General features: G+C 36.8%; 3 protein-coding genes across 6 annotated transcripts; 1 reads left to right on the top strand and 2 right to left on the bottom strand.

Annotated features, from left to right (window-relative positions):
• LOC105426456 (RCC1 and BTB domain-containing protein 1-like) lies at positions 1 to 7392 on the bottom strand. 3 transcript variants are annotated; one of them, XM_089070520.1, is made up of 11 exons: positions 7119 to 7392; positions 6658 to 7025; positions 6383 to 6585; positions 5085 to 5258; positions 4752 to 5013; positions 4545 to 4672; positions 4191 to 4469; positions 3685 to 3809; positions 3504 to 3601; positions 3297 to 3427; positions 1 to 3201 (listed from the first exon to the last, which is right to left on the bottom strand). In XM_089070520.1, exons 2-11 carry the CDS (start codon positions 6872 to 6874, stop codon positions 3061 to 3063), a joined length of 1758 nt encoding a protein of 585 aa, XP_088926646.1. In that variant the 5' UTR covers positions 6875 to 7025; positions 7119 to 7392; the 3' UTR covers positions 1 to 3060. The 3 variants fall into 3 exon arrangements, with proteins under 3 accessions (XP_088926646.1, XP_011635997.2, XP_011635998.2); XM_011637695.3 differs by having other exon boundaries at positions 6658 to 6946; XM_011637696.3 differs by lacking the exon at positions 7119 to 7392 and having other exon boundaries at positions 4191 to 4457; positions 6658 to 7112.
• An 849-nt stretch (positions 7393 to 8241) lies between these two features.
• Positions 8242 to 18854, top strand: Lap1 (leucine rich repeat containing protein 7 lap1). Its single transcript, XM_011637697.3, has 10 exons — positions 8242 to 8963; positions 9336 to 9506; positions 9587 to 9722; positions 9971 to 10260; positions 10412 to 11123; positions 11577 to 11767; positions 12040 to 12505; positions 12833 to 13680; positions 13976 to 14047; positions 14137 to 18854. The coding sequence occupies exons 2-10, from the start codon at positions 9351 to 9353 to the stop codon at positions 14311 to 14313; spliced, it is 3048 nt and encodes a 1015-aa protein (XP_011635999.2). The 5' UTR covers positions 8242 to 8963; positions 9336 to 9350; the 3' UTR covers positions 14314 to 18854.
• On the bottom strand, positions 18472 to 24277 carry Dbct (Dihydrolipoamide branched chain transacylase E2). Of its 2 annotated transcripts, none has more exons than XM_011637698.3 (5): positions 23839 to 24277; positions 21642 to 21766; positions 20810 to 21350; positions 19865 to 20260; positions 18472 to 19668 (listed from the first exon to the last, which is right to left on the bottom strand). In XM_011637698.3, the coding sequence occupies exons 1-5, from the start codon at positions 24037 to 24039 to the stop codon at positions 19432 to 19434; spliced, it is 1500 nt and encodes a 499-aa protein (XP_011636000.2). In that variant the 5' UTR covers positions 24040 to 24277; the 3' UTR covers positions 18472 to 19431. The 2 variants fall into 2 exon arrangements, with proteins under 2 accessions (XP_011636000.2, XP_011636001.2); XM_011637699.3 differs by having other exon boundaries at positions 23835 to 24274.
• Between the last annotated feature and the right edge of the window lie 946 nt (positions 24278 to 25223).

The raw sequence follows: 25223 nt of genomic DNA, 5'->3' as shown, positions 1-25223 counted from the left end.
TATATATATATATTTATATTATTATTTATATTATATTTTTCTATGCCAGTGTTTTTCAAACTTTTATGGATCTCGCGACTCTCCTACAAGCAAAAAACATAGAGCGTAAATACTCGCGACTCCCCTTTTATCTTTCCCCCATTTTTATCTTTCGAATTGAATGAATCTCAAGAGATTATTTGTACTTTTCAATAATTGTGTTTTACACTTAAATGAATGAATTTATTTAAGTTTTATATTTTAAAGTCAAACATACGAATGGAAATTTTGGAGTCTGTCCGCAACCTCTCCCCCTAAGGGTCGTGACTTTCACTTTGAAGAACACTATTCTTAATAATACTTTTATAGGAAATACTTAATAAGTTCCAAATATTTTTTCGGAGCAAAAAAAAAGTTGTTACGCGTACAATTCCTCTATAAAATCAGTAGCTTCATTCTTTTCGTCGATGTGCCGTCGATGTGCGCGCGAACGCACGGTCGAGCGCCTCCTCCCTCTCGCCAGAAGGGGAGGGGAGGTAAACGACAGGTAATCTATCGGCAACTTAAAAAGAAGGGAACAACAAGAGGACAAAATGATGGAACTCCGAAATATCGGAATAGCGGTTATCGCGGGAATAACGGTTGGGGCAATTCCTTTAGATGAATGCGGTAAATCAGCTGTCGCAAGAAGCCATTTTTCCATGAGCAGCAGATTATCGCTTCGCGAGCAGAATCAACAATGATCTTGCGAAAGGACGAGAATGAATATCGATAGGGAGAAGAGAAAGAGGGACACGCGAACAATCTACACTTTCCATAAGAGAAAAGAAGAGAGAATGAATTCGCTAAGTAAACAGAGGAGCCGCAAGAAGACGGTCGAACAGAGAAAAACACCCTGGGAGGGTTAACTTCGAGGGTCGAGCTCTCGATCGAAGCGCGGTGCGTGGATAAATAGACTCGCAAACGCGGATTACAGAATCACGTCATTCTTTTCTCTCTCTGTACCTACCTAGGGTGAGTGGTTAAAAGCGAGGGGGAGAAGCGAAATCAGCGAATCCGAGCGGATAGGGTGAGCCTCGTTTTTGTCGTCGATGGGATTCGCAGCGCGTCGCTGGGGAAAAGTAGCCCGCAGGCCTAAATACGCTCTAATTAATACAAAGAAAACAGAAATAGAGAACGATTATATTACTAATGAACTCTAACGGACCGATGACGAGTCGTGACGGTCGTCCGGCTAATCGGCGACCGATCGCAGCTTCGGCACCGATGGCAATTTCGCAAGTCTCGCAAGTGCCATCGTGCCGAAGTTCCCGATCGGCGACGTGCAACCACCGCGTGCAACCGCCCGTTGCGCGAATTTCGTTTGCCAAATAATAGAATCTTTGCACTCTCAACGAGAAACACAATTCATCTTCGTCTTGTTACGCTTGCCGCTTATAATATCTTAATAATATCTTAATTTGTCATTGATCATCTCTATTTACTGTCGATGATAGCAGAACAACTGTCGATCAATAATGAAGTCGACTTTACGTTTGTAAAACGTAACTCGTCATTTTTTTCGTCAACGATCCGGATAGCTTCTTATCGGTTAAAGCGTGTCCGGTAATGGAAAAAAAAAAAAAATATATATATATATATATAGGTTAACGATACGAAAGCGTTACCGCGAGACTTGGACAACGTTGCACGCGCTGGTTGCGATGGAAGAAAGTTTCTACGGTCGCGGCGTACGACCGATCACCTAATTTAACATACTAATTACTTATACATATATATAAATACATTTAAAATAAAATAAAGACGCACGTATATATACAGAGCGCCCGTTTTGCGGTGGCCGCTGTAAGATAGACACTCCGTATATGTATATCTTGTATACTTCTATATGGGAGATTGGAATATGAACGATCAACGGCGTTCGGCGACTCGGAGTCGACGGAGAGAAAGAGAAAGAGCGAATGAAGTTGATACACGTGTACAGATTTATCGAAGTTTTATCTCCGCGTCGCAGAACATTGACCGTTCCCGTTTCAAGGTATATATATATGTATGTATATTAAACATCATATGGTGATTATTAATCAGTAGATACGTACGTATTATACGAACGACAAAATCTATCGCTTGTATATATTGAAGATATCGTAATAAAATGATGTAACGAACGAGAAGTGATATGCACGCGTCTCGGTCTCCTTCAACCTAACTCTCCTACATTCTTGGTATCAATTACCAAGAAATGCGATAGAATGTAGAAAAAAATAGCACCACTCTTGACCCGTTAACCGTTCGCTTATCGTTATCATAGAGTAACGGCGGAGGAATATCGATGGACAAAAGCGGTAGGAATAAAAACAGGCAATACGGTATAATATCACACACACACACACACACACACACACACACACACACACATTGACGGTATTAGAAAATTTTATTATTATTATTACTCATTGTACATATTCTGTATTTATATAAATATACGCAATTGATAAACAAAATCGGCGAGAAGTCGGCTTGGCTGCAAATCGCGACAGATACGCACTGAATAACTATGCTATATCACAGAAATAATACAAAAAACGAAACGGAACGATAAAATTTTCGGAATCATTCGATTGTGAGCTTGACACATTAATTATTAATTCATTCACGTAGACAATGCGTCATCGCGAACGAAAGAAATTTCACTCAGCGAGTAACACATTGTCTCTTGTTTTCTTCTTTTCTTTGTTTACGCAAATTCTAAATTAATCTCAGGTACTTTTACAAAGATCACAAGATCACCTTCTTAGAGATCGACGAAAGAATCTTTCGCGCGAATTATTATCGCATTTCTCAAAGTAGATCACGATCTGACTGGAATCGTGTATATTTATCACTTGTAAGAAATGCTAATAGCGAAATGCAAACTTGAGGAAAAGAGTATCTCGATAAAAGTCGTAGTATCTCTTTAGAATACATAGTTAAAATACGCAACTACGAATTGCGTCGCGAATGTTCGTGCAGTAACAGACAGATCTGATGATTTCTATCCATTTCCGTCGAGATACGTCGCCCTTGAGGCAAACAGACGAATTACGTCTTAAAAGCACCGGCCTTGCCTGCATTAATTATAAAAGTTTTTACCGTATTTTCATCCAGCTTAGCGAAATTTTCGGTCTGCGTCACAGCCGTCATATGATTCAAGGCAAATTTGAAGCAAAATTCTTCGAGTTCCTAAAAATTGGCGCATTAACATTTAGTAATGTGCATAAATAAATCATAGTGAAATCATAGTGAAATAAGCGTTAACGATGACAGTATTCAGTCACCTCTGCGTTATACTCGATCGCGATGCTGTATAAATAGGCAACGTTTGTTACGGTAATTCCTTGTTTTATCATTCGAATGCAATGCTTCTTCAGGTTATTCTCACAGTACGCGTTAGCCAAATCCAAAAGTTCTGTTATGAAAAATATTGCTTCAATCAAGTGCAAACACAAAACAGATCGAAACAATTCGTTGCATATTCGACTTACCTAATGCCTTCTCCACAGGTAGATCAATCACATCGGTATATAAATATTTCAGGAAAGCTTTGTAGACGATATAGGAGAATTGATCATGTTCGATGACACTGTCGGAAGAAAAAGATATCAACAAAATGAAGAAAACTAAAAAATTTTTAATATAACACTAATCTCTTTTGTATATTATTACTTCTGATTGTTTTCTGCCCAATTATGTTGGAACATGGTTCTGAAATATGAACAACGGATCTTTAAAATAGCCTTATGCACATGAATGGGTTGATTCTCCACTTGTATCGTAAGATCACTCGTCGACTATCAGAGAAGAGAAAAAAAAAATCGTTAAAGATAAATACTTATATTAGCTTGATATATAAAATATTTGTCGCATTATCAATTGAAATCGAGACAAAATGCGTTACATAGTCTTGCGAAGTTACTAATCACTTATCATCGACTTTATTATATCTTTTTCTCATGTGCGAAAAAAGTTTTTAAAATCTAGTAATTTTGCTTAGAATAGAACTTAATAAAAAATATATATTATATATGAATATGTTAATATATAATAACAATGTGCATAATATAGTGGTAAAGAGATACTAGCTATTAAATCTACTTATCAGCCATCACATTATATTTCCATTTACACGAAATACACGAAATGAATAGGCAAAAAAAAAAAACGAGACATACGGGATCATCAAATGCAGTTCCCAGACATTCCAACAGGCTCGAATCTTCATTTACATACAGAACCAGCGGTTGATGCATGACGCTAGGCGAGCCATAACACGCGAGCGCGTCGTGCACGTTCGAGAACGGAGTGGCGGTCGGAGTCGTAATGCTCTGACCGCGGCAGTGACCCCACATGTAGACACATCCTCCTTCGCCGACGGCGATGCTTATATGGTTGTAATGTAGAGCAGCAATGTCGGATACCCTTCCCATTTGGTGCTTAAACTGATGGCCCAACTATTGATCATGAGAGCTTTCGCTTTTTTTTTTCATTTTCTGTTTACTCTACGATGATAATAAATATGAGTTTACCATAACTGGATTACAGGCGTTCGTCTTGTTGCCAATCCCCAACTGGCCATAACTATTCCCGCCCCAGACATAAAGCTTTCCTTCGTCTGTGAGTGCCAGTGTATGCGCGTATCCGCAAACCACCTTGACTGAAACAATATGACTGCTTATTAATTCCATTTTACCTCGTTGTTCTCGTTTAACTCGCTTCATCGAGACAAGAATTACCTATCACGACGCCTAACAGCGCAGCAACCCGACACGGTGTCATCTGGTTCACGTAATTGCCTATTCCTAGCTGACCAACACCGTTGTAACCCCAACCGAACACTTCGCCGTTTTCGATGACCGCCATAGTGGATGTCTGCCCACAAGAGATGTTAACAACCTTCTTTCCAGCCAAGTTGGAATTCACCTGCCTAGGTGCGCCCTGATTCGTGCTAATGCTACTGCCCACTTGTCCGCAACTATTTTGTCCCCAGGCGTACACCTAAATCGAATCGATTGTCTTGTATCGGCGAAGGACATTATCGTACTTTAATCTTTGCTCTTCGAATTTACCTCGCCTTCTTCGGTTAAAGCAACGGAATGGTGACTGCCACACGCGATGTCTACAATGCGCTTCATGAAGATACTGCCGCTCACATTGGGCATATTTACTAAAGTGGGCGTAAGACCCTGATTACACGTTCCATTCCCTAATTCGCAATAACCGTTGTGACCCCAGGAATATACCTTTTAAAGATATTGTTATTGATTCCGATGATTCTGATTTCACTCATGTCACTTAATTTAATATGTCGCTTAGTTTCATAAAATCTTCGACAATTCTTTAGAATTGCTGGATCGATATAACAATGAAGGATAAAAGAAAAGTCTTCAAATGTCTTTTTATACACTCAAAATGAATTATGTAAAAAAATATAATTGCATTATCTGTTGCTTTCAGCTATTTTATAAGATGATCAGTGCAAACATGTTTGACTTTGAATTTACAAAAGAGATAATTACGAGATAATTATGTATATTCCAAAGGAAATGAATCTAAATAGTTATTTTTCCATTTTTCCATAGACATAATTCCAGAGTGTCTTTAACTTGACATTTTTGACAATTATCTATACTTCACCTTCAATTTGTGTTTCAATTAATCTTTATTTTATTTTTTTAATATAATTATTAATTGTCTCTAATTTTCTTTCTTAGTCCCATTCCACAAAATTTTCTACTGACTTCTTTTGTAACATTTCTTTTTTTTTACTTTTATGTTTCAAAGAGACAAAATAATGAAGACCCCAATGAAAAGTGCTCCAATGAACTTTATACCATACTAGAATGATTATCTCTGCAAGATATCTATAATAGATATAGTATCATAAGTTTTAAGCTCTAAATAATTTCTAGCAAAATATGTTTCTTGAGCTGCTTTAAGTTACAATCCAGAAGTAGTAAGTTAAGTTTCATCAGATCCCGACTATAAAATTTAAGACTTAAAAAATATTTTTTTCTTTTTAGGATATCCCTAACTAAAACATTAGACTTAGAGCTTATATCTTATAAACTATTGTAAACTAAAAGAAAAGCAGCTTAGCTGTTTTCAACAAAGAACATATGTAGAAAGAGATGGTATTATATCTCTGTAATATATATCTTATTGTTCCAATGTTCTTAGAAATTATTATTAATGAATATTATTGATGAAATGATCAGCAGAGAAAATAAATCTTCATATATAACTATCTTTCTTAACCTGTTTTTCGAACAAAATTCTCTATTTCTTTTTATAAGCATCCCTATATCATAATACTCACTGATCCTGAATTAGAGTATTCATCCTGATAAGTAATATTTTATTATACCTGTCCTTCTTTTGTAAGCGCCAGAACATGTGGTCCACTGCCATATGCAAATGTCTTTATATCTTTCCCACATAGAGTCTCTACTTTCTTTGGATATAACGTACTGTGGGCATCTCCAGTTCCCAAACAACCGGCTATATTATTACCCAAGGCATATACCATCTTGTCCTTTGTCACAATTAAGGCCTCATTACCCAAGTTACCTGTTTCAAGATGTATAAGGTAAACAACATTGTCGGAGTCGGCATGAGAAAAGATAAGAGAAAGCGAATTACCATATACCACGACCATGTGAATCTGTGAAACGAAATCCGGTTTCAGCAAACTGAAAATTGGCCAGCTTCGTAGATCCGAGGTACTCATGTTGGTTTCACTTTGAGAAATTTGAATTGGGAATTGTCTCTCTTCAAGTGGAACTGTCTCTTTATTTCGTCGTTCTTTACGGTACTTCCGTACGGCTCTCAAGTATTTTCGGTTTGCAAAATCTCTCATGTCAGTCTATGAATATCCGCAGCTACCATGACATTAGCCAACATTCATCTTTCTTCTCCTTTTATTAATTCTCTGGATTTTCATTCGCAATTAGTAATCCGCGACGATAAAAATTCAGATAGAAAGACAAATCTTGCGCATGCGTATTAGGCTAATGTTTTATTTATCATGCAACAAATTTTTTGTTACGTATCGATTGGTTTAACAGAATAATGCAACTCTCAAATCTCCAAAAGTTCTTTACCTTGTAAAAGTAAAAGCATGGAAGATTCGCACCATGGTGTAAGAAGAAAAGTGAGCCATTGCGCATAATAGTGGCATTGAGGGCGTGGCTTAAAATTTTGACCAATCAGTTGTTTCCCTCGTGCAGACGCGCGTATAGTATAATTAAAAATTAAAAACACGAAACATGAAAATATCTAGGACGAAGCTTACGGCCTCTTTCACCAATCTTTGGTTAAGCTAACCGACAGTTAATGGTTGATTTATGGAGGCCATAATCTGTTAACTTATGCCGTAACTGTAAAAAATTGACCAATCACTCTATGATTCGTCAATTTTTTACAGTTATGGCATAAGTTACAAATTATGGCTTCCATAAACCAACCCTAACTCGACCATCATGATTGCCAATAACTGAGAACTAAACTGTTTATTGTAAATAAGTGTTAAAATTTTTATTTAAGCGAATGATTGTTTAATAATTTTTATTTATATTAATTATCAGATATTACTTACAATCTACCTACTTTCATTTATCTATCAAGATACCTACAACACAAAAAGAAGAATTAGGTTAAAGAACACACACTAAAGAACACTTCTGAACTACAGTTGGCACTCTTGCGGGTTAACCGTCGGTTAACTTAACCGAAGATTGGTGAAAAAGGCCTTTAAAGTATCTTAAGACTCGATTTACAATACATAATTTGTTTTAAGTGAACTAAGCTAAGCTTTGATTAAATTGAAATAATAATCATTTAATTAATTATTTTACTTTTTATTTAAACTAATTTAATTTAATTTTTTTATATTAAAATAGTGCTCATTTGTGCAAACTAAACCATTGGCATTTAAAAATAGAAATTCGACCAATCAATGAAGCAGAAAGAAAGTAAAGCGATCCGATTGGTGGTCGATTTCCAGCATGTAAATCCTTTCCACTATCCTTTCCACTATCGAGGCTAAAGGCACGATTTGAAATGTGCTCTTATAATTTAGCATCTATTGCTAATATGCTCGGAAAGGCATATAAGAATACATGTAAGAATACATATACAGAGTATACGTGAGTTTCGAAACTTTCATCACGAGTTATTTTTATTTGTCTTCCTTTTCCCCCCCCCTCTTCTGCTCATTTCGGTATCTATTATTGGAGCGTATTTCGCGCAGTTCTGAACTGCTCTTGTGATACTTTCGGAGTTTGGCGCAGATTCGCGAGAGTAGGAGAGAGAGAAGGGGAAGAAAGAGAGTGAGAGAGAAGTACGACAAATCGGTGTTTCATCGGCGTCCGCGAATCGGGAGACACGGATCCCTGCGATCGGCGCTGTACCGCGCCGTACGCCGTACAATGAGGAGGGAGTGAGATATGCGCGTGAGAAGATCGAAGACGTTGACGACGACGGTGGTGGCGGTGACGAGGACGAGGACGGGAACGGAATCTGGGTCTGGGTCTGGGACGACGACAACGACAACGGCAGCGGCGACGACGACGACAGAGCACCGACAGAGCACCGACGTGTGCCGCCGTGACATCTCTTGACGTTCCTCGCGCCGGCGTCTCGTTTGCGTCAGTCCGGTTCGCGACAGTCTCATCCCAGTTTCGCTCGTTCGCACAGGTCGGACTAGCGGTCCACCGTTCGCGCCGGCGATGCCGATTCCCGCGGGCAACGCGACGATCCACGGCCGCAGCCCGCGGCGCCGCGGCGGTGCGACGCGGTGATACGGCGAACGCCGACCGGAGATCGCGGCGGCGGCTCGGCGCCCCCGCGGATGATCGTCGTCGTCGTCGGCGGCGACGACGACGTTCTCGCGAGCGGACTGATCTGTCCCATGGTGGATCGCGGCCGGATCGTTTCTGAGATCACAGGTAATGATGCTTCCTGCTTATGCTATTATCGGAGTCATGAAACATTCGTGCAAATATAGCATAACTTGTTATTGATCATAAGCAACTTGATTTAACTTTATTTAACTTTATTTTAATATAATAAATTATTATTTTACTATAAAGAGCTTGTTTAATGATAGTAGCAATAAATAATAATAAAAATACAGCGAGATTAAAAAGGTAGATGTAAAGAGGTAGATTGAAGAGATATGTAATACTTATAGAACTAAAAAAAATGTTATCTAATACAGCTTGAATTTCTATAAAAATTGATTAAATATAATTTATTGTGGTTGCATATTAAACAATTTGCCAAATTATAATTAATATTTGTCATTGCACTGTTTCTAGTCGTACACACATGAAATGGGTAGCTCTTGGTGGCAGTGCGCCGCGTGTTTGAGAGCCCAGGAAGAAGACATCTGTGAGCTACAGCTGAATCACTGTAATCTCTACGATGTACCACCCGATGTGTTCATTTACGAAAGAACGTTGGAAAAGTTATATCTCGACGCCAATAGAGTGAGTTCTTTTGGTCACTTTTTTAGTACAAGTATTTTTGATGACGTTTAATATCTTTGATTTTTTAAATATTTTCTTAGATAAGAGATCTTCCTAGGCCGCTATTTCAGTGCCACGAGTTGAGAGTGTTGTCGCTTAGCGATAATGAAATTACTACATTACCACCCGCCATAGCATCATTGATCAACCTGGAATACTTAGACCTCAGCAAAAACAGTAAACACCATTAGATATCTTTTATATCTATTAATATAATATTTTATTTCTATCAATATAAATTAATTTTAACTCATTTTTTTATCTTTAGTTCTAAGAATTTTTAGTTCAAAGAAAGATAAAGAGTAATTGAGATAAAAAGAGATATGAGTGTCAAATGTTCTAGAATTTTGCGATATGCTTTTGTTGATTTAATTTTTTTTTTTAGATCTAACAACTCACGCTGAACAAGTATCTTTTTATTGCAGGTATAAAGGATTTACCAGACAGTATAAAGGAATGCAAGAGTCTGCGCTCAATAGATATCAGTGTCAATCCCTTTGAGCGTTTCCCAGATGCTATAACGCATATCGTCGGCTTGCGCGAACTCTATATAAATGATGCATATATAGAATATCTGCCGGCTAACTTTGGACGATTGTCAGCCTTGAGGACGCTCGAGCTGCGAGAAAACAACATGATGACGTTGCCTAAGAGTATGAGTCGTTTAGTGAATTTGCAGAGACTCGATATCGGCAACAATGACTTCACGGAACTGGTAAGAGTGCTATTCTCATCGCATCAAAATTTGATAAAAAATTAGATATCTAATTAATTTTACATAGGTTTTACATAAAATTTATATAGAATTTTAATTTCAAGCTTACCATATTGTCGAGGTACATGTGTACATTACCATTTTTTTCTAGCCTGAAGTTGTTGGAGACCTCATCAATCTCACGGAATTGTGGATAGATGGCAACGACATCAGACGTGTGCCAGCAAATGTTGAGCAGCTGTACCGTTTGAACCATTTTGATTGCACGCTGAATGCGATACACGCCCTCCCGATGGAAATACGCGGCTGGCGCGACATCGCGATTATGAATCTGTCCTCGAACGAGATGTACGAGCTGCCCGACACAATGTGTTATCTACGCACAATCGTCACCCTCAAGATTGACGACAATCAATTGAACGCACTGCCGAACGACATTGGCCAGATGTCGAGTTTAGAGGAGCTTATAATCACTAAAAACTTTATCGAATACTTGCCGTCTTCGATCGGCTTGCTGCGCAAGCTACACTGTCTCAACGCGGACAATAATTATCTGCGCGCGCTGCCGGCCGAGATCGGTAGTTGCACGGCATTGTCCTTGCTCTCCCTGCGATCGAACAATCTGACACGTGTACCGCCCGAGCTGGGCCACCTGTCTTCGTTACGAGTGCTAAATCTTGTTAACAATTGCATTAAGTTCCTTCCGGTCTCTATGCTGAATCTCAGTAATTTAAAAGCGTTGTGGTTAAGTGACAATCAGAGCCAGCCATTGGTACCGCTGCAACAGGAGTTCAATTGCGAGGAGGACATGATGGTGTTAAGCTGTTTTATGCTGCCTCAGAAACCGCGGCAGGACTTGGAGCGTGAGTGTCTACCGTTCTGAGTGTTATTTTATCGTTTTTGATATGTTTTAGTTTTAATTAATAACTTTACAAATCTCACTTATCAAGAATTAATTTGATGATTTCCAGCGATTTCTGTAGAAACACAATTGAGATTCTTTTTCTTTGTGTGGTCTTGTTTATTATATCTGTATCTGAACTAACAAAAAATCGGTTTCTCGCTTTTTATTCCACTTTACACCACTACTTATTGTTTACACTATAGCTTCAATTAACAGTAAAATGCAATCTTTATTCATGCCGCTAGTAGAAGAAGGACAGGAAGATGAGGAATGAAATGGTAAGATATTAAGATAAGATAATAATGGCATGGAAGTGAAAGTCATCGCATGCATTTGCCAGTAAATTACTAACATATTTCTTTTTATATTAATTGTTAGTTGCATGTAATGATATTTTCAATTTCAATTATAGAAATAGTGCAAACCACAGGACCGATTTCGAGTTCGATCATCGGAACCGGCAAGAAAATATGTTTTGCTGCTGAGGTAGATTCCGAAATCCCCAGGCAACTTCATCGAGCACCGACTCCCTATCCCAAGGAGCTACGCAATCTTGCTAGGCACGCTCGTAATCTGCATCATCAATCCATTCATGATCAAAGAGTAAGTGCTTATCGCTCATTTTATTTCTCATTCTTTTTCTCCAAATAGTAAAATCATTTACATTTATAAATAAATCTGATATTTATATAATGTAATGATTATAGTGATTATATATTGTGGAAATAAATTGAAATTTTAAACTTCAGATTGTTATTATACAATGTAAATTTTTATTAAATTAAGACAAGAATATTATGCTTGTTATTTGATTTATACATTTCTCACATCATTTCTTGCATCAATTATTGAATTTATTTTTTTTTTTCTTACAGACTACGCCTTTGTCTTCAACCTCTATCGATCGTCACACAATGAAGAACTATAGCAAGAGCAATAGACCGACTGATCCCGGGGCGGCGGAGCATTCAGTGTCCGAGGAGTCTTCCGACGAGGCAAACAAGACCGTGCTGGCGAAGGAGAAGAGCCCTGATATCCGAGAAGCCAAGTACATTCGCAATCCTACATCTGATTACGTCACGAAAACGCCGACGGTGGCCGATTATGTTAACTCCACTTGGAAACCGGACGAGTACTCCAAGGCGAACACGGCGAAGATAGTGGAGTCCGAGAAGTTCATCGAGCCGTACAGGACAGCAATGTCCGTTGACGCGACAGACGGCAAGCAGACGCGGATAGCGATCGCACCGAAATCCTGCGATGTACCGCCAGCCCCGCCACCATATCACATCGCGGCGGCGTTTTCCAAGAAAGCCGCTCTTTTCCAGCAATTCAATAATCGTACGTTGCGTTTATTAACTATTATTCAGTAATTGTATTATTTACTATTATTTACTAAAATCAATGAATCAAAAGTATGCTTGAAGAAAATGATAATATTAACTAGAAGAAAAAGAAGCATTGGAATCTATTTTTTACAGAGTAACAATTTCACGCAGATGATATTACACAATAGAATCATTTTGCAAAAATATTTTTTTTCTCGTATTTTTGTCATTAAATTGTATACGTTTTCTATTTCTGGGTAACTAAAGTTTAACGAGAAAATAATAAAATATAAAATAAAAAAAATAATAAAATTTAACCCGAATCTCCATCTCTTTTCAGCGATCGAAGCGGATGCACATCTGGCTTTACCTTCGTTATCTTTCAACACGCCTTTAAATTCGATCGGGCCGTTACCAGATGTAACGAAACAGAAGAACCTCGAGATGAGTTCAGCGGACTCGGCGAAAGCTGAAGAATGTGCATCCGTGTCGTCGGGCGATCGGGCAAACTTCGCTAATTCAAGCGTTAAGCCAACGGACAACGGGCGAACGAGTTCTCTCGATCAGACCAGCTCAGAACAGAGCTGCACGCCGATTCCGGATTGCAGTGTCGATCCCGAACAAGGTGATCGTGCCCTCAGGCCGAGCAAAATTCCCGTTCTCAAAGCGAAACACACAGAGAACTCGGGTAATGACGCGAGTTCGAACAAGAGTTCTTCAGTGGAAGAGTATGACGCGAGTAGAACGTTGAACGCATATTCCGGCATACCCACGTCGCCGATTACAGGGAAAAAATACCGCAGTCCGTTATCGGCACCGTTGAAGCCATTCGAACGATCAAGGAAGCTGATGAACGGGAACACTTCGTGTAATAATCCGTGTGACAATGCCAACACTCCGACTGAAGTACCGACAAATCTCAGCCGGACAAGTGTCACCGCTTCCATTCAAACAAACAGGATCGTTGTCGACACGTCGAGCGGAGTTACGCCTCCTGCTACTGCTGTCGAAAGCAGTTCGGGTCGGAATACGTCAAACCACAATACGAATGGGACATCTCAAGGCGACACAAATGTCAACGCCGAAAGCTCAAAGGAACATACGAGTTCTCCTTCGAACGAACCACTGACCTCTGAGAAGAAACCGAAGTTCAAGTGGATGTTCGGCCCTCATAAAAACGCGAATGTGGTAGGTATTTTGGTTTGTGAATATACATAGGAATATGCTTGTTCCGTGCAAAATATCATCTTTATAATTAATTTTTGAAGGAATATAAAAATTTTAAAATTACAAGTAAAAAGATAAGAATTAAAAAGATTTATATCAAAAACTAAAGAAGATTAAAAATTAATTTTAATAAATTATATCTGTTAAAAAAATAATAATTCTTTTAACTTATAAATTTTTTTGCAGTTATAAAAGTAATTTTATCATAGTTGTAAATACGTTATGACTTCTCTAATTTGAATTCATTTTTCCACAGTTGCCTGTTCAAGTAAAAAAAAATCCAGGTCTTGGCTTCAGTATAGCAGGTGGAGTAACGGGTGCAGAAACCGTATGTAGAACATACGAATTACTTATATTTACACGAAATTTTGTTTAGGCATTAAAAAATGTGTGAAAATAATGCTTCTTTTATTGCAGGGAATAATCGTGACAAAGGTGAATCCAGACGGGCCAGCTCAGGGTACTCTTCGGCCGGGTGATAAGATCCTGGAGGTAGACGGTATCGATTTCACCAAATCGGATCACAATAATGCCGTCGCTGTTCTGCGTGCCACCGGTGCTGTTGTATCTATGATGATAAGTCGCCACCAATGATTGTAAGTTATCTCGAAGAAGCAAAAAGAAAAAAAAACTTTTTCTAATTCTTTTAGATCGCGTACGATCACTTTACATATTTCAGACTGAATACATTTTATATATATATAGAGCTCTATAATACATATATATATACATATATATATTTAAATATATTCTTTAATCAAATCCGTAAAACGATACGTAAACGCGTTACGTTCGCGAAAAAATAAGAGAGGCAAACAAAGGCGATCCGCACAAATGTCGCTGAGATTACTCTGCTTACATTTGTGCGATGCTGTTATGAAATCCACGATATTCGTGTGAACGAGTCAGAATGGGACAACCTGTATTCACATATACATCTATATATTTGTGTCGAATAAGATTATAAGCAATCAGATACGAATATCGTACATCTTGCGATTAACGCATGACGCGATGGTGATTGATCCTCTCCTGTGAAAATAATATTATAGAGTTATTTTTCAACACTCTATCAGCATGCGGGCCAGTCCGTTTGCTCATGTGTAGCTCCTCCACGAGTAACTACAACTAGAACAATAATGTCTTTCCCGAAAGCTCTCTAATTCCGAGACACGCACATTCACGTGTGTGGACCGATGATGTTGGTAGAGTAGAGTTTACATCTATATCTATATATATATATATATATATATATATATATATATATATGCGTTCTCCACGACGGGAGTGCCGACAATGTGCCAGAAAACAAAATACTATTTATTATCCATATACATAACATATTGAGAAAAAAGATATATATACTATGCATATATAAATATATATATATATACACACACACATATATTATATATAAACAAATTTATCTGTAGACAGATCGGACGAAGCTCCCACAGATTCTGGAGGCGATGTAAATAAGTCTCTCGATTGTTCCCGCGTGTTCAAGAGTTTGTTAGAAATACTTCTACAGAATATTTCAACGTTATAAATTTGATCCTCGAATTCATGATTTAAACTTAAAGTTCAATAGTGCATTCTTGTTTCAAGATCTTAAGATAATGTCTTAAGATACAAAAATATAGTTCTCTGATTGGTTTATAAAATCTTAAATATATAATCTTAAATATATACTTACAATCTTAAATATAAGAACTAACCATCGGCCTTAAAGTCGATTTTTTGTTTCAACACAGAAATATAAATAGTCTTTATAATTGGAAACGAGTCATCAATTTTGAAATATAGATCAAACGATCTTATTCTTTCTTTGTAATTTGGTGATTTTATTCAATAAGATCTTTGAACAGGAATTAATAGAAATTTTCAATTTCGATCTAAAAAAATATATTTTGAAATATATTTCGAAATTTATAATTAAAACCTAAAAGTCTTGATGATCAAAGTTTTATTAAGATTAAGAGAATCCGCTTAGGATTTCTCGCTTAAAAGAATTCGTAGGTAAAGTTTGTCGAATGTTATATGTGGAAACATTCTGTGTGTGTTTCCGCCGTGAGATACATGTAATCTTGTAGCGCTCTACTTCGTTGTAATTGAATCATTACTAACGTGATCTAATCATGCATAGTGATCTTTATTAGTTGTTGACTATAGTAATTGTTATTGCATATGGCAAAGCTATAAATTCTATGATTCGATGGATACTAGGAAGAGGAATCCGAATTGTTACGAGATAAGTGGAACCTCGGATGTTTAGCCGAATGTTCGATTACGAATGCGATATTCGTCGCCTTTGCGGGACAACAATAATATCCGTTTGCAAATAATCGAGCATTCAGAGTTATTGATAATAAATGCGCCTCTTTCTTTCTCTCTGTGGGATCCTCGTCATTTTCTTGTCTGGTAGGAAGAAAAAAAAAGAAAATATTCTTCTATGTGCCGTACTTATCGATAATAATGTTTATACTCGTGTCAGTGTCAGTCCTCTCTTGGACGTTTAACAATTGCGGCGCGAATTATCCATTACGGATCTCTCTCGCATTTTCGCTCTTCTCAGATTTATTCTGTATCGCGAGAGGTTGATGTTCGATCGTTAATTAATCCTTAAACACTGGTGCGTACTTTCATTAACGAAGGATGTATTCAATTATCGCACTAAAGTTATCGTACATATATATAAAAAAAATATTTTGTTCATCTCATTCCTTTACATTCGTATTTAACATATCTATTGATAATCAAAAGTAAAATTTAATTTGTAAAAAGAAAATTAATATTATTTGATTAATAATTGTTAGACATGTTGTCCACAAATTTTATAAAAATTTGTTTGTCTCTGTCGTATATGTAAAAATTTATTATTATTTCATGGATATATACAAACACATGGAATTTTCGTAAAAACGTCAGTGCTTAAGGATCATGAATGTGTACGTGTAGCATTATTCAGACTTTTTTATCATTAATGTTCTTAGACCACGAAACGCCTTTCGGAATTAACGCGACTGATTTAGCAATTAATTTGGCAGTTACTCGCGTTTCTTCCGTTAATTATCCCTATTGAAGGAGTGAACTTGTACCTTTCGTAGGAATGACTTTCCCGCGACGATTGTTAGTCGAGCATGATATTGCCGATCGACGGGCGAGATAAAACACGTTTGTACGTCACGCCGATAAAGGGAAAGCGATAAGAGCAAGAGTCGTGGCGGAAAGGAACAAAAGGAACCTAGGACTGAAAAATGGTAGCACAAATAAAATCGTTATTCAATAATATATATATATATATATATATATATATATATATATAATATGTACGTTGCGTTTATATACATATTGAGCGCATTGTTATAATCCAAACCGGTGTGAATGCAAGACTATTACGGCGTGCTAGATGTTCTGCGTCTTTTTTTTCACAAATCTCGTGCCTCAATTCTGGTGTGATATATATATCAATTTCTAATTAACATAATTTTAATCTCTGTATAATTGCTTTCTCTAATTAACTGTATGATTAAGCATTGTATGCCAAAGCATTTAATTTTGTTAATTAAGAAATGAAGATATTGATTTTTGTTGTCATCACAGATCTGGAAGTCTGACAATTAAAAATCTTAAATCAAAATACCAATATAGGCGAAAAAGAGACACCGAAGGTCTGGCACTGAGCGGTAATTCATTGTTGTTATTAAGTTAATGTCTATATTTGTATCTTCGTTCTTCGTCAGTGTTGCGCATCATAAGGTTTTACGGTAAGACTGTAACCGTGTATCGATCAAAGAAGCCGCTATTTTGATTTCCGCGTCAGAAGAATGTTAGGAATTATTCGTACCTAGTCAGACCTGATAGCAATGTTAGTGCTCCTCGCCTTCATTATCGACAGTTTCCATCTTTTGCGTTACATTTTGCACACTTCTATTGATGTCACCAACGACGAGACTTGAACTTCCAATCGGTTTCCGAAGATTTTTCGGAAATCTCTTCTCTTTTTATTTATAGATTCTCGCGCGGTTCAGTTTCCCTGCCATTCGCTCGTTATTCCCACTTTGTTGTTGCATTTAATTTTGTAGACGCGCGATAGAATGTATTGGACTGATCGAGAAATTCATCCGATTTTTTTCCTCGATGATTTCTATGTACTACTAAAAGAGAACGGACAAGCGCTTTCTTGGTCAATTTAATAATTACTTTAGAATATTTCAGAAGGGCGGGATAAAATACGTGTTGGCTGACGGAGAAGTTTCCACTTTCATGGACCACGAATACACATATTATACTCTTTTCTACTACTCTAAAACTAAACAGACTGACTACTTTTTGGATACCTATTACATGTTTAACGGCGTTTCCGACCGGAGCGGATTTGATTCGCTCAGGTTTTCTGTATTCGAACGTGAATTTGGATCTGATCTTGACTTATCTTAATGAGAGGCTCTGTCCTTCAAAATAATTAGTTTTGTATAATTATCTCGCGGTAACTTTGGATTGAATTCCCAGAGGAATACGGATCGAACGAGCCGAGTCCGTCCCGCTCGGAAACGCCATAAACCACGCTATCGTTATTGATCAGAATGAATTGCGAATCTAAGATTGAACATGTGACTGAAACTCCGTGTTGTACCCATGAGTGTATATACAATAAGCGACTAATTATGCGTATGTAAGCACGTTGAGAAAGCAATCGAGTGGTCGTACCATTTTACTTGCGATACGCTATGCGTTTTTATTCTTTCTGTCTTCTGTCTTTCAGCGTGAACGAATTTCAAGGCGAACCGAACTTGTTCGTTTCTTTTTGTGCCAGAGTGTATTTTTTTTTTCTTCTTTTTCGATAATTCGACGATTGCGTTAATCGTTGCGTTTCGCGATATTTATCTGGAGAACGATTTGTCTCTATGAACGGTACAACCACTTCGTTAGTGTTAATTATGGTTGTCATGTATGAATAATTTATAGTTTGTAACGGTGATCGATGTACAAACAGATACTCACGTTCTACCGAACGTCGTCTTCTGATATACAATTACTATTGCATTTTGAATATGTTAGTGGAAGATGTCTGACCTTTAACGAGAAGTCCTAGTTGGTTGTGCAGCAATAAATAAATTAATATTTACGTACAAGCTGTCTGAAGAATCTATAGCATTTTGCAGTTTGGATTTCGCGCATCTCTCTACTAATTCTACGTCAGGAAACATCAACGTGACGTCCTGATCGTTCCATAAAAAATAGGTTGAAAGGAATTCCTCCTTGTCGAATCATTTGTAAATAACGTCGCATTCCGTCGCAAAAAATTTTGAGAAACCAAATTCTTTAATATTCAAATTACGTAAAGAGATACAATTCCTTTACAAAGACAGAATCTAATTTCCGCGAAAATATGCGATTTTTCGAGTCGTCAATAAATTTGTAGAAAGGTAAGGAAATCCGTGAAATACGATTTTAAAGTCGACTACGGTATTCAATTCCATTCTTAGAAAGAATTACATCTACATAAGAAAAAAATAATATATAACTTATGTATACAAGATTGAATATGGTTTTTTTTTTCTCTTTTTATTTTCGATCATGTCCACTTTGGACCACCATCATATTATCAAAATGAGATTATGAAGATTATGGCGAAACATGAATAAAATGTTGATTGATTTTTTAGGTATGTAAAAAAGTAGAGATTAGACTCCTTGCACGTAAGCGGCCTCACGCACCAATCAACAAGTGCATCGGATTCTCCACATAGTGCTTCCATAGATTGGAGAACTTGGCCACCGTGACACCGTCGATGACGCGGTGATCCGCAGACCAACTGACTGACATTATCATGGCTGGAACTACATTCCCCTTATCGTCGAATCGTGGTATCTTCTGTGCCTTTCCGAACGCGCCAATTATCACCTGCGGTGGCAGGATCACCGGTTTCGTGTACGTTCCACCAATCTGAAAGTCAACAATTCATCAAGGGATGAAGAGCAGTACTCGGTATCAATAGAAAAATATCCAAAGGAGGAAAGGAATTTTAAGAATCGATCAAAATTTAGCATCATTAGAGATTATGTTTAACGCTGCAGATATGATTTATATTAATTTCACACGATTCGATTAATTTTTGTCTCTCGATAGTATGCACACTCACGACGCCTATGTTGGATAACGAAAAAGTCGTGTCAGTTAAATCGGCGAGTGGAATCGACGATTTCCTGCCGAGCTCCTGAAGCCTGTTGAGCTCCTGCGCGATTGCGAAAACACTGAGATTCTGCACGTTTTTGATATTCGGTACCACCAGGCCCTCTGGCGTGTCCATGGCGATGCCGATGTTGTGATTATCCAGCATCTGCAGCGTTTGATTCTCCTCGTTGAGCCAGGCGTTCAATTCGGGACACTGCTCTAACGCCTGCGATGCCGCCTTCACGAAGAATGGCAAAAGGGTCAGAGAGACGCCTCGGTCCTTCAAGGAAGCCTTCACCTCGTTTCGGCAGCGCATCACCTGGTCCACATTGCACTCGTCACTGTAGACGAAGTGCGGAATACTCTGCGAGAAATTCATAGTAATAGATAAAAGCTTTCTGGTCTCTATTTGATGTAAGAAATAAAAAAAGAAGATCCGATAAAAATAGGAATTGTAGAGAAATCGGGATCGTAAAAAATTAAGTTAGGAAAATTAGAAATAAGAATTGAATTAGAAGGGAAAAGTGTTATAAATAAAATTTAATTTTTCTCTTTGCTAAGAGAAATAGTATATAACTTTTTAAACCTCGCGAAAAAAAAGGCGTAAAAAAAGTCTTGCGAATAAAACTAATTAAAATCATTCTCTTTTAAATCTTTCACTTCTAATGAACTTTTCTTCGCTAAAGGAAAGAATACTAGTGAATACTGAATAGTGACATTCCGTGAAATCCGCAAAACTCAGACAAGCATTGTTACAATGAATTATCAAATGTTGATATAGAAAAAAAAAATAGTATTTAAATGTAATAATCAAAATCAAGTGTAATGATCCCAAGGTGATCGTGTAATGTTTTTAAAAAAATTTACTCGCTATCAAAAGAAATAGCTGTTTTCTGGCGATTCGACAACTCACCAGGGATTTTGTCATAGTTTTCCACATGTGTCTCGAGTATCCCTTGAGACCGACTGTCTTCCCCGTCACACTTGTACGCGATGGGGCTTCCGCCTTGATTTCTGGAATTGCGGAAATTTTCTGCAGATGCGCCAGTATGTCTTCTTTTAGTACTCTTCCTCCCTTGCCGGTCGCTGTTACGTCTTTTAGTCTCACGTCATTCTCCATGGCTATCCTCCTCACCGCCGGGGTCGCCAATACTCTCTCTGGAGCAATGTTTTCTGATTCCACCCCCCCGTCCATTCTTCTTTGTCTATCTGATATATCCTCGCTCTCGATGTTCTTTTTGATTTCCCCCGCGTCATCCCTTGCGATGTCCTTCGACTCGTCCTCTATCTCGATATCCAATAATGCCGACCCGACTATCGCGACGTCATCCACTTTGTAATGCAGTGTCTTGACGATGCCGTCATATCGACTCGTGATCGTCACTGATGCTTTGTCGCTCTGCACCTCGCAGATGTTGTCAAACTGGCTCACCCGATCGCCTGGTTTCACGAACCTGACATGTTTTTAAAATAAAGAGATAAATATATCACTATTAAACATAAAAAAATACTGAATTAATTTAGATATTTAGAAATCAAAATTAAAAAAACAAATAATTCAAATATCCAAAAACGAATAATAATAATTTCCGGCATGTTCCTTTTCTTTTAAGGGATTGTTTCGTTCAAAGACTCAAGAGAGTCTTGTGCACGCTCGCGTTTCGGATGAAATATAAGTTTTCTTCATATAAATGCATCTCTCATGTGTGTAAAAAAAATACATTTTTTTTATATTTTTCACATACCATTCCTTCACCGTGACATCTCGAATTCCTTCACCAATGTCCGACAGTTGGAAGGGCATTATTTTGCCGAAGCGAAATGAGCTGGTAGACAAAAATCGGCATATTGGATGGCGTGCGCTTTCGGCCTGTGCAAATAAAAATGTTGTAAGTTGAAAATAAGAAAATTACGGCCGATATAAATAAGATACAAACGATCTCCACAAAAGAAAGGCAAAGTGATAACGAAATATAACGAAATATAACTCTTAAAAATGTAGAAGAAAGCGAAGAATTGAGGATTAGAAATGAAGATTAGAGATTATGTATAATTAATTAAGTACAGTGTATATTCAATAATATATTGATTTATGATTAAAATTGACATATCGATTTTAATCACAAATCAATATATTATCGATTTTATTCGAAGGTAGTACGTTTACTGTTTTATTTTTAGCATTTTCCATTTTGTTTAATTGACATATTGCATCGTCTCGTACAAGCTATTTCCATTTCGATTATATTATATCGATTTAATGCTTCCTCTAATAACATACATAGATTCTGAAAATAATTCGAGGGATCGCAAATGTAGATTACATATATTTCCTTCTTATTTAAGATATATATTATATAAAAAATGAACTGTGTATGTCTTTTTTTTCTTTTCCTTAATACGTGTCTATATTCCAATATATAATAAATATATTTGAGAAATATATGTATACATGTCTATATTTAGTTAATATTCTTTTTTTTAATGATATTGAATATAAACATATTTTCAATACAGTTTTTATACATATCTCGAATAAGAAGGGAATATGATCTATCTTTGCGATTCTCTGAACATTCTCAGAATCTGCATGTGCATTTATAATTAATAAAAAGTTAGAGGACTCTCGAAAGTCTCGAAAATAATATAATAGGCCAATAAAAATCATATGTTATAATTAATACACTGAGTTTACATAAAAGCTATATTTAATTAAAAAAAAAAAAAAAAAAAACAGTACAGTAGAGTCCGCTCGTTTTATATATTTATATATATTTTATGTTTATAAATTTGCAATTTAATAATTTTTTTAATTTATACATATTTGTACAAACACGATTTGAATTATGACTCTGTGAGAACAAGGTTCATAAATGTGATTTAGTTTTATTTTTTTTAGCTGAACTTCTTGCACTGTTTATTTTTTTTTTTCTTTTTCTTCTCTAACATGAAAAGATAAAGAAGAGAGAAAAACCGTGCAAGAAGTTCAGCTGAAAAGAACAGATCTTTTGACTGTCCTGATTTATTAATCAGGGCTGCACAAAACATTTTCGGAGCCCTGATGCAAAAATAAGGAAAGACCTCTTCATCTATTATGACATCAATATTACAAAAATTTAAAGAAGATTAAAAAATTTCAAGCATTTAAATATTACCTATTTTTTTACAATTTATACAAATCAATACAAATAGAGAATAATTATATTTTAATCAAAATTTCAGTGTCTCCTTGAATGCCCCGATATATATAGTGCATGTAATTTTCCTCCTTCTCTATTTGCATTGGTCTTGACGTTAACAAAAAAGTTTAGTTAACGGAAAAATGTTGTTTATGTTTTCCAAATTTACGACTTGAATATTATCTCGTGTCTCGTGAATATTGTCTAGTGTCTCATCTAGAAAAGATCGCCTGTCAGATTGATCAAAAAACGGATCGAGAAATCAATCGGAAGATTTTCATTTTCTATTCTTGCAACTCGCGTTAACAGACGTCGCTGTTCGCAGCGCGACATTCGCAGCGTCAGTGTCAAAGTTCAATTCATCGTACGAGCCTGTTGATAGAAACGATCACGAGCACGTGGCACGTTTTAAAGAAACAGCCGTCTCCTACTGCGCCGCTCGTTCAGTTTTCTCGAATCGAGTTCGTTCACCCCGATCATTTTTCTCCGTACTACGTGTGTTCTTCACTCGTTTTCTTTTTACGTGCACTCTCTCACTGTTTACAAGCCCATCCCTTGCACGAGACAGACACACTCACTGATTTCAAATCAGGAAAGATCCAAGGAGGAAGAAAGAAACTCATTTTTCAACGCGTCGGAACAACACGTGGCGACTCCGCAATTTCTCACTTGATAATCGACAGAAACCTGATGCCAATTCAACTCAAAATGCACCAATTCCTTTCGTCACTCGTGCGAATTATTTTTTTTTTTCTTTACCTACCAGACGCGCGGCCGTCAGCAGCCGCCAGGAGAGAGCCATCAGCTGGATCCGATCCGGTCCGGTCGATCCGATCGGTGAGGAGCGGCTCCGAGAACTCCGGAGTACCACTCCGGATCGCGTGAGTTCGAGAGTGACAACCAATAATGATGGACGGCCGTTATCGCGCTCGTGCCACGATACCGGGCGAGGCCGAAGGAACATGTTTATTCACGAGGCGCAGCAAGCGCATTGCGTAATTGCGAGTCGGCGAAACGAAACGCATTCGGATCGGCCTTGCGTACGATCGACGGCGACGTAACGCTGTTGTTGTGTATACGTGATACGCGCGTGTAATAAAAAAAAATATTAACCGCGTTTTAAAGGTCGAGGTTTATTAAATGTTACATAACCGTATTATATTTTATTATGTCACGTTATATGTTATATTTAATTTTATGACGTTTATAATGGGAAAGGGGAAAAGGTTAAATTGGAAACTAGTAGATTAGTACAGTTGGCGATTTTCTTGATGCTTTAAACATTTTTACTGGTTGAGTTAATCATCACTAGTTGGAATTTAACTATAATTTATAATTACTGTGATGTGAGAATGAAAAAAAGAGAAAAAAATTGAAAAAGGAAGAATTTTAATATTTTATACTAATTAATTAAACATTGGCAGGAAAATATGTGAATAGTGCTTGTTTACTGTGGATTTATAAAATGCTTAGTAATATTAAATTAAATATCAAGTTAATGTGATATTGCATTTTCAGCTTCGACAAAAGACATAAGATCAAATGTTAATCGACACATAAATTGAAATAATAAAAATGAAATATACAAGGTTCCACCTGATGACCGAAAATCTCAATATTTATCCATTTATTTTTTTTATGTTAGTTCGCTATTTATTTGTTAAAATAATATTTATCTTTTTGAAAGGATTCTTTCAAATTCCCGAGGCGTTTATCGTTAATGTATCGATCTCGCGGGTCACTACCAAATATAAATGTTTTTAAGTACTGTCCAATATTTAATAATAACATCAACAATAATAATAATAATATTATTTTAATGTTGTTATTTTAAAAATCAATTTTTAAGTGATTTTATAAAGAAAAATTTATATAAATATTTGATTGATGATCAAAAACCTTATTTCAGAGATACAAGATGTTAAAAAAATTTTAGATAATTATCAGGTTTTTTAGATGTTGAATAAATAGAGGATTCTTTTTACGACTTAGATCAGTAAATAGGCAGAGTATTATCTTTATCTTAGACCCGCAATCGCTGTTTTGTAAAAAGCCAAAAGTGTTGAAATGTAGTTTAAATATTTTCTTGAATTTGAACGCTAAATAGACGGAATTAAATTTTTATGCAGATTTTTATTATTTCATTAA

Source organism: Pogonomyrmex barbatus, unplaced genomic scaffold, assembly GCF_055798465.1.
Source record: "Pogonomyrmex barbatus isolate J1 unplaced genomic scaffold, ASM5579846v1 scaffold1, whole genome shotgun sequence".
In the NCBI taxonomy this organism is placed as follows: domain Eukaryota; kingdom Metazoa; phylum Arthropoda; class Insecta; order Hymenoptera; family Formicidae; genus Pogonomyrmex; species Pogonomyrmex barbatus.
The sequence above is the reverse complement of the archived record's forward strand: the minus strand, read 5'-3'. Positions and strand labels throughout refer to the sequence as shown.

Bases quoted from the DNA above. Each gene is read 5' to 3' on its own strand.
- Dbct (XM_011637698.3), bottom strand. From the start codon at position 24,039: ATGTTCCTTCGGCCTCGCCCGGTATCGTGGCACGAGCGCGATAACGGC. The intron at 21,767-23,838 runs GTAGGTAAAGAA...TTATTTGCACAG, and splicing joins TGCTGACGGCCGCGCGTCTG to GCCGAAAGCGCACGCCATCC. The intron at 19,669-19,864 runs GTGAGTGTGCAT...GTTGACTTTCAG, and splicing joins CGTTATCCAACATAGGCGTC to ATTGGTGGAACGTACACGAA.
- Lap1 (XM_011637697.3), top strand. From the start codon at position 9,351: ATGGGTAGCTCTTGGTGGCAGTGCGCCGCGTGTTTGAGAGCCCAGGAA. The intron at 11,124-11,576 runs GTGAGTGTCTAC...TTTCAATTATAG, and splicing joins ACCGCGGCAGGACTTGGAGC to AAATAGTGCAAACCACAGGA. The intron at 12,506-12,832 runs GTACGTTGCGTT...ATCTCTTTTCAG, and splicing joins TTTCCAGCAATTCAATAATC to CGATCGAAGCGGATGCACAT.
- LOC105426456 (XM_089070520.1), bottom strand. From the start codon at position 6,874: ATGAGAGATTTTGCAAACCGAAAATACTTGAGAGCCGTACGGAAGTAC. The intron at 3,602-3,684 runs GTAATAATATAC...TTCTTCCGACAG, and splicing joins TGGGCAGAAAACAATCAGAA to TGTCATCGAACATGATCAAT. The intron at 3,428-3,503 runs GTAAGTCGAATA...TTTTCATAACAG, and splicing joins ACCTGTGGAGAAGGCATTAG to AACTTTTGGATTTGGCTAAC.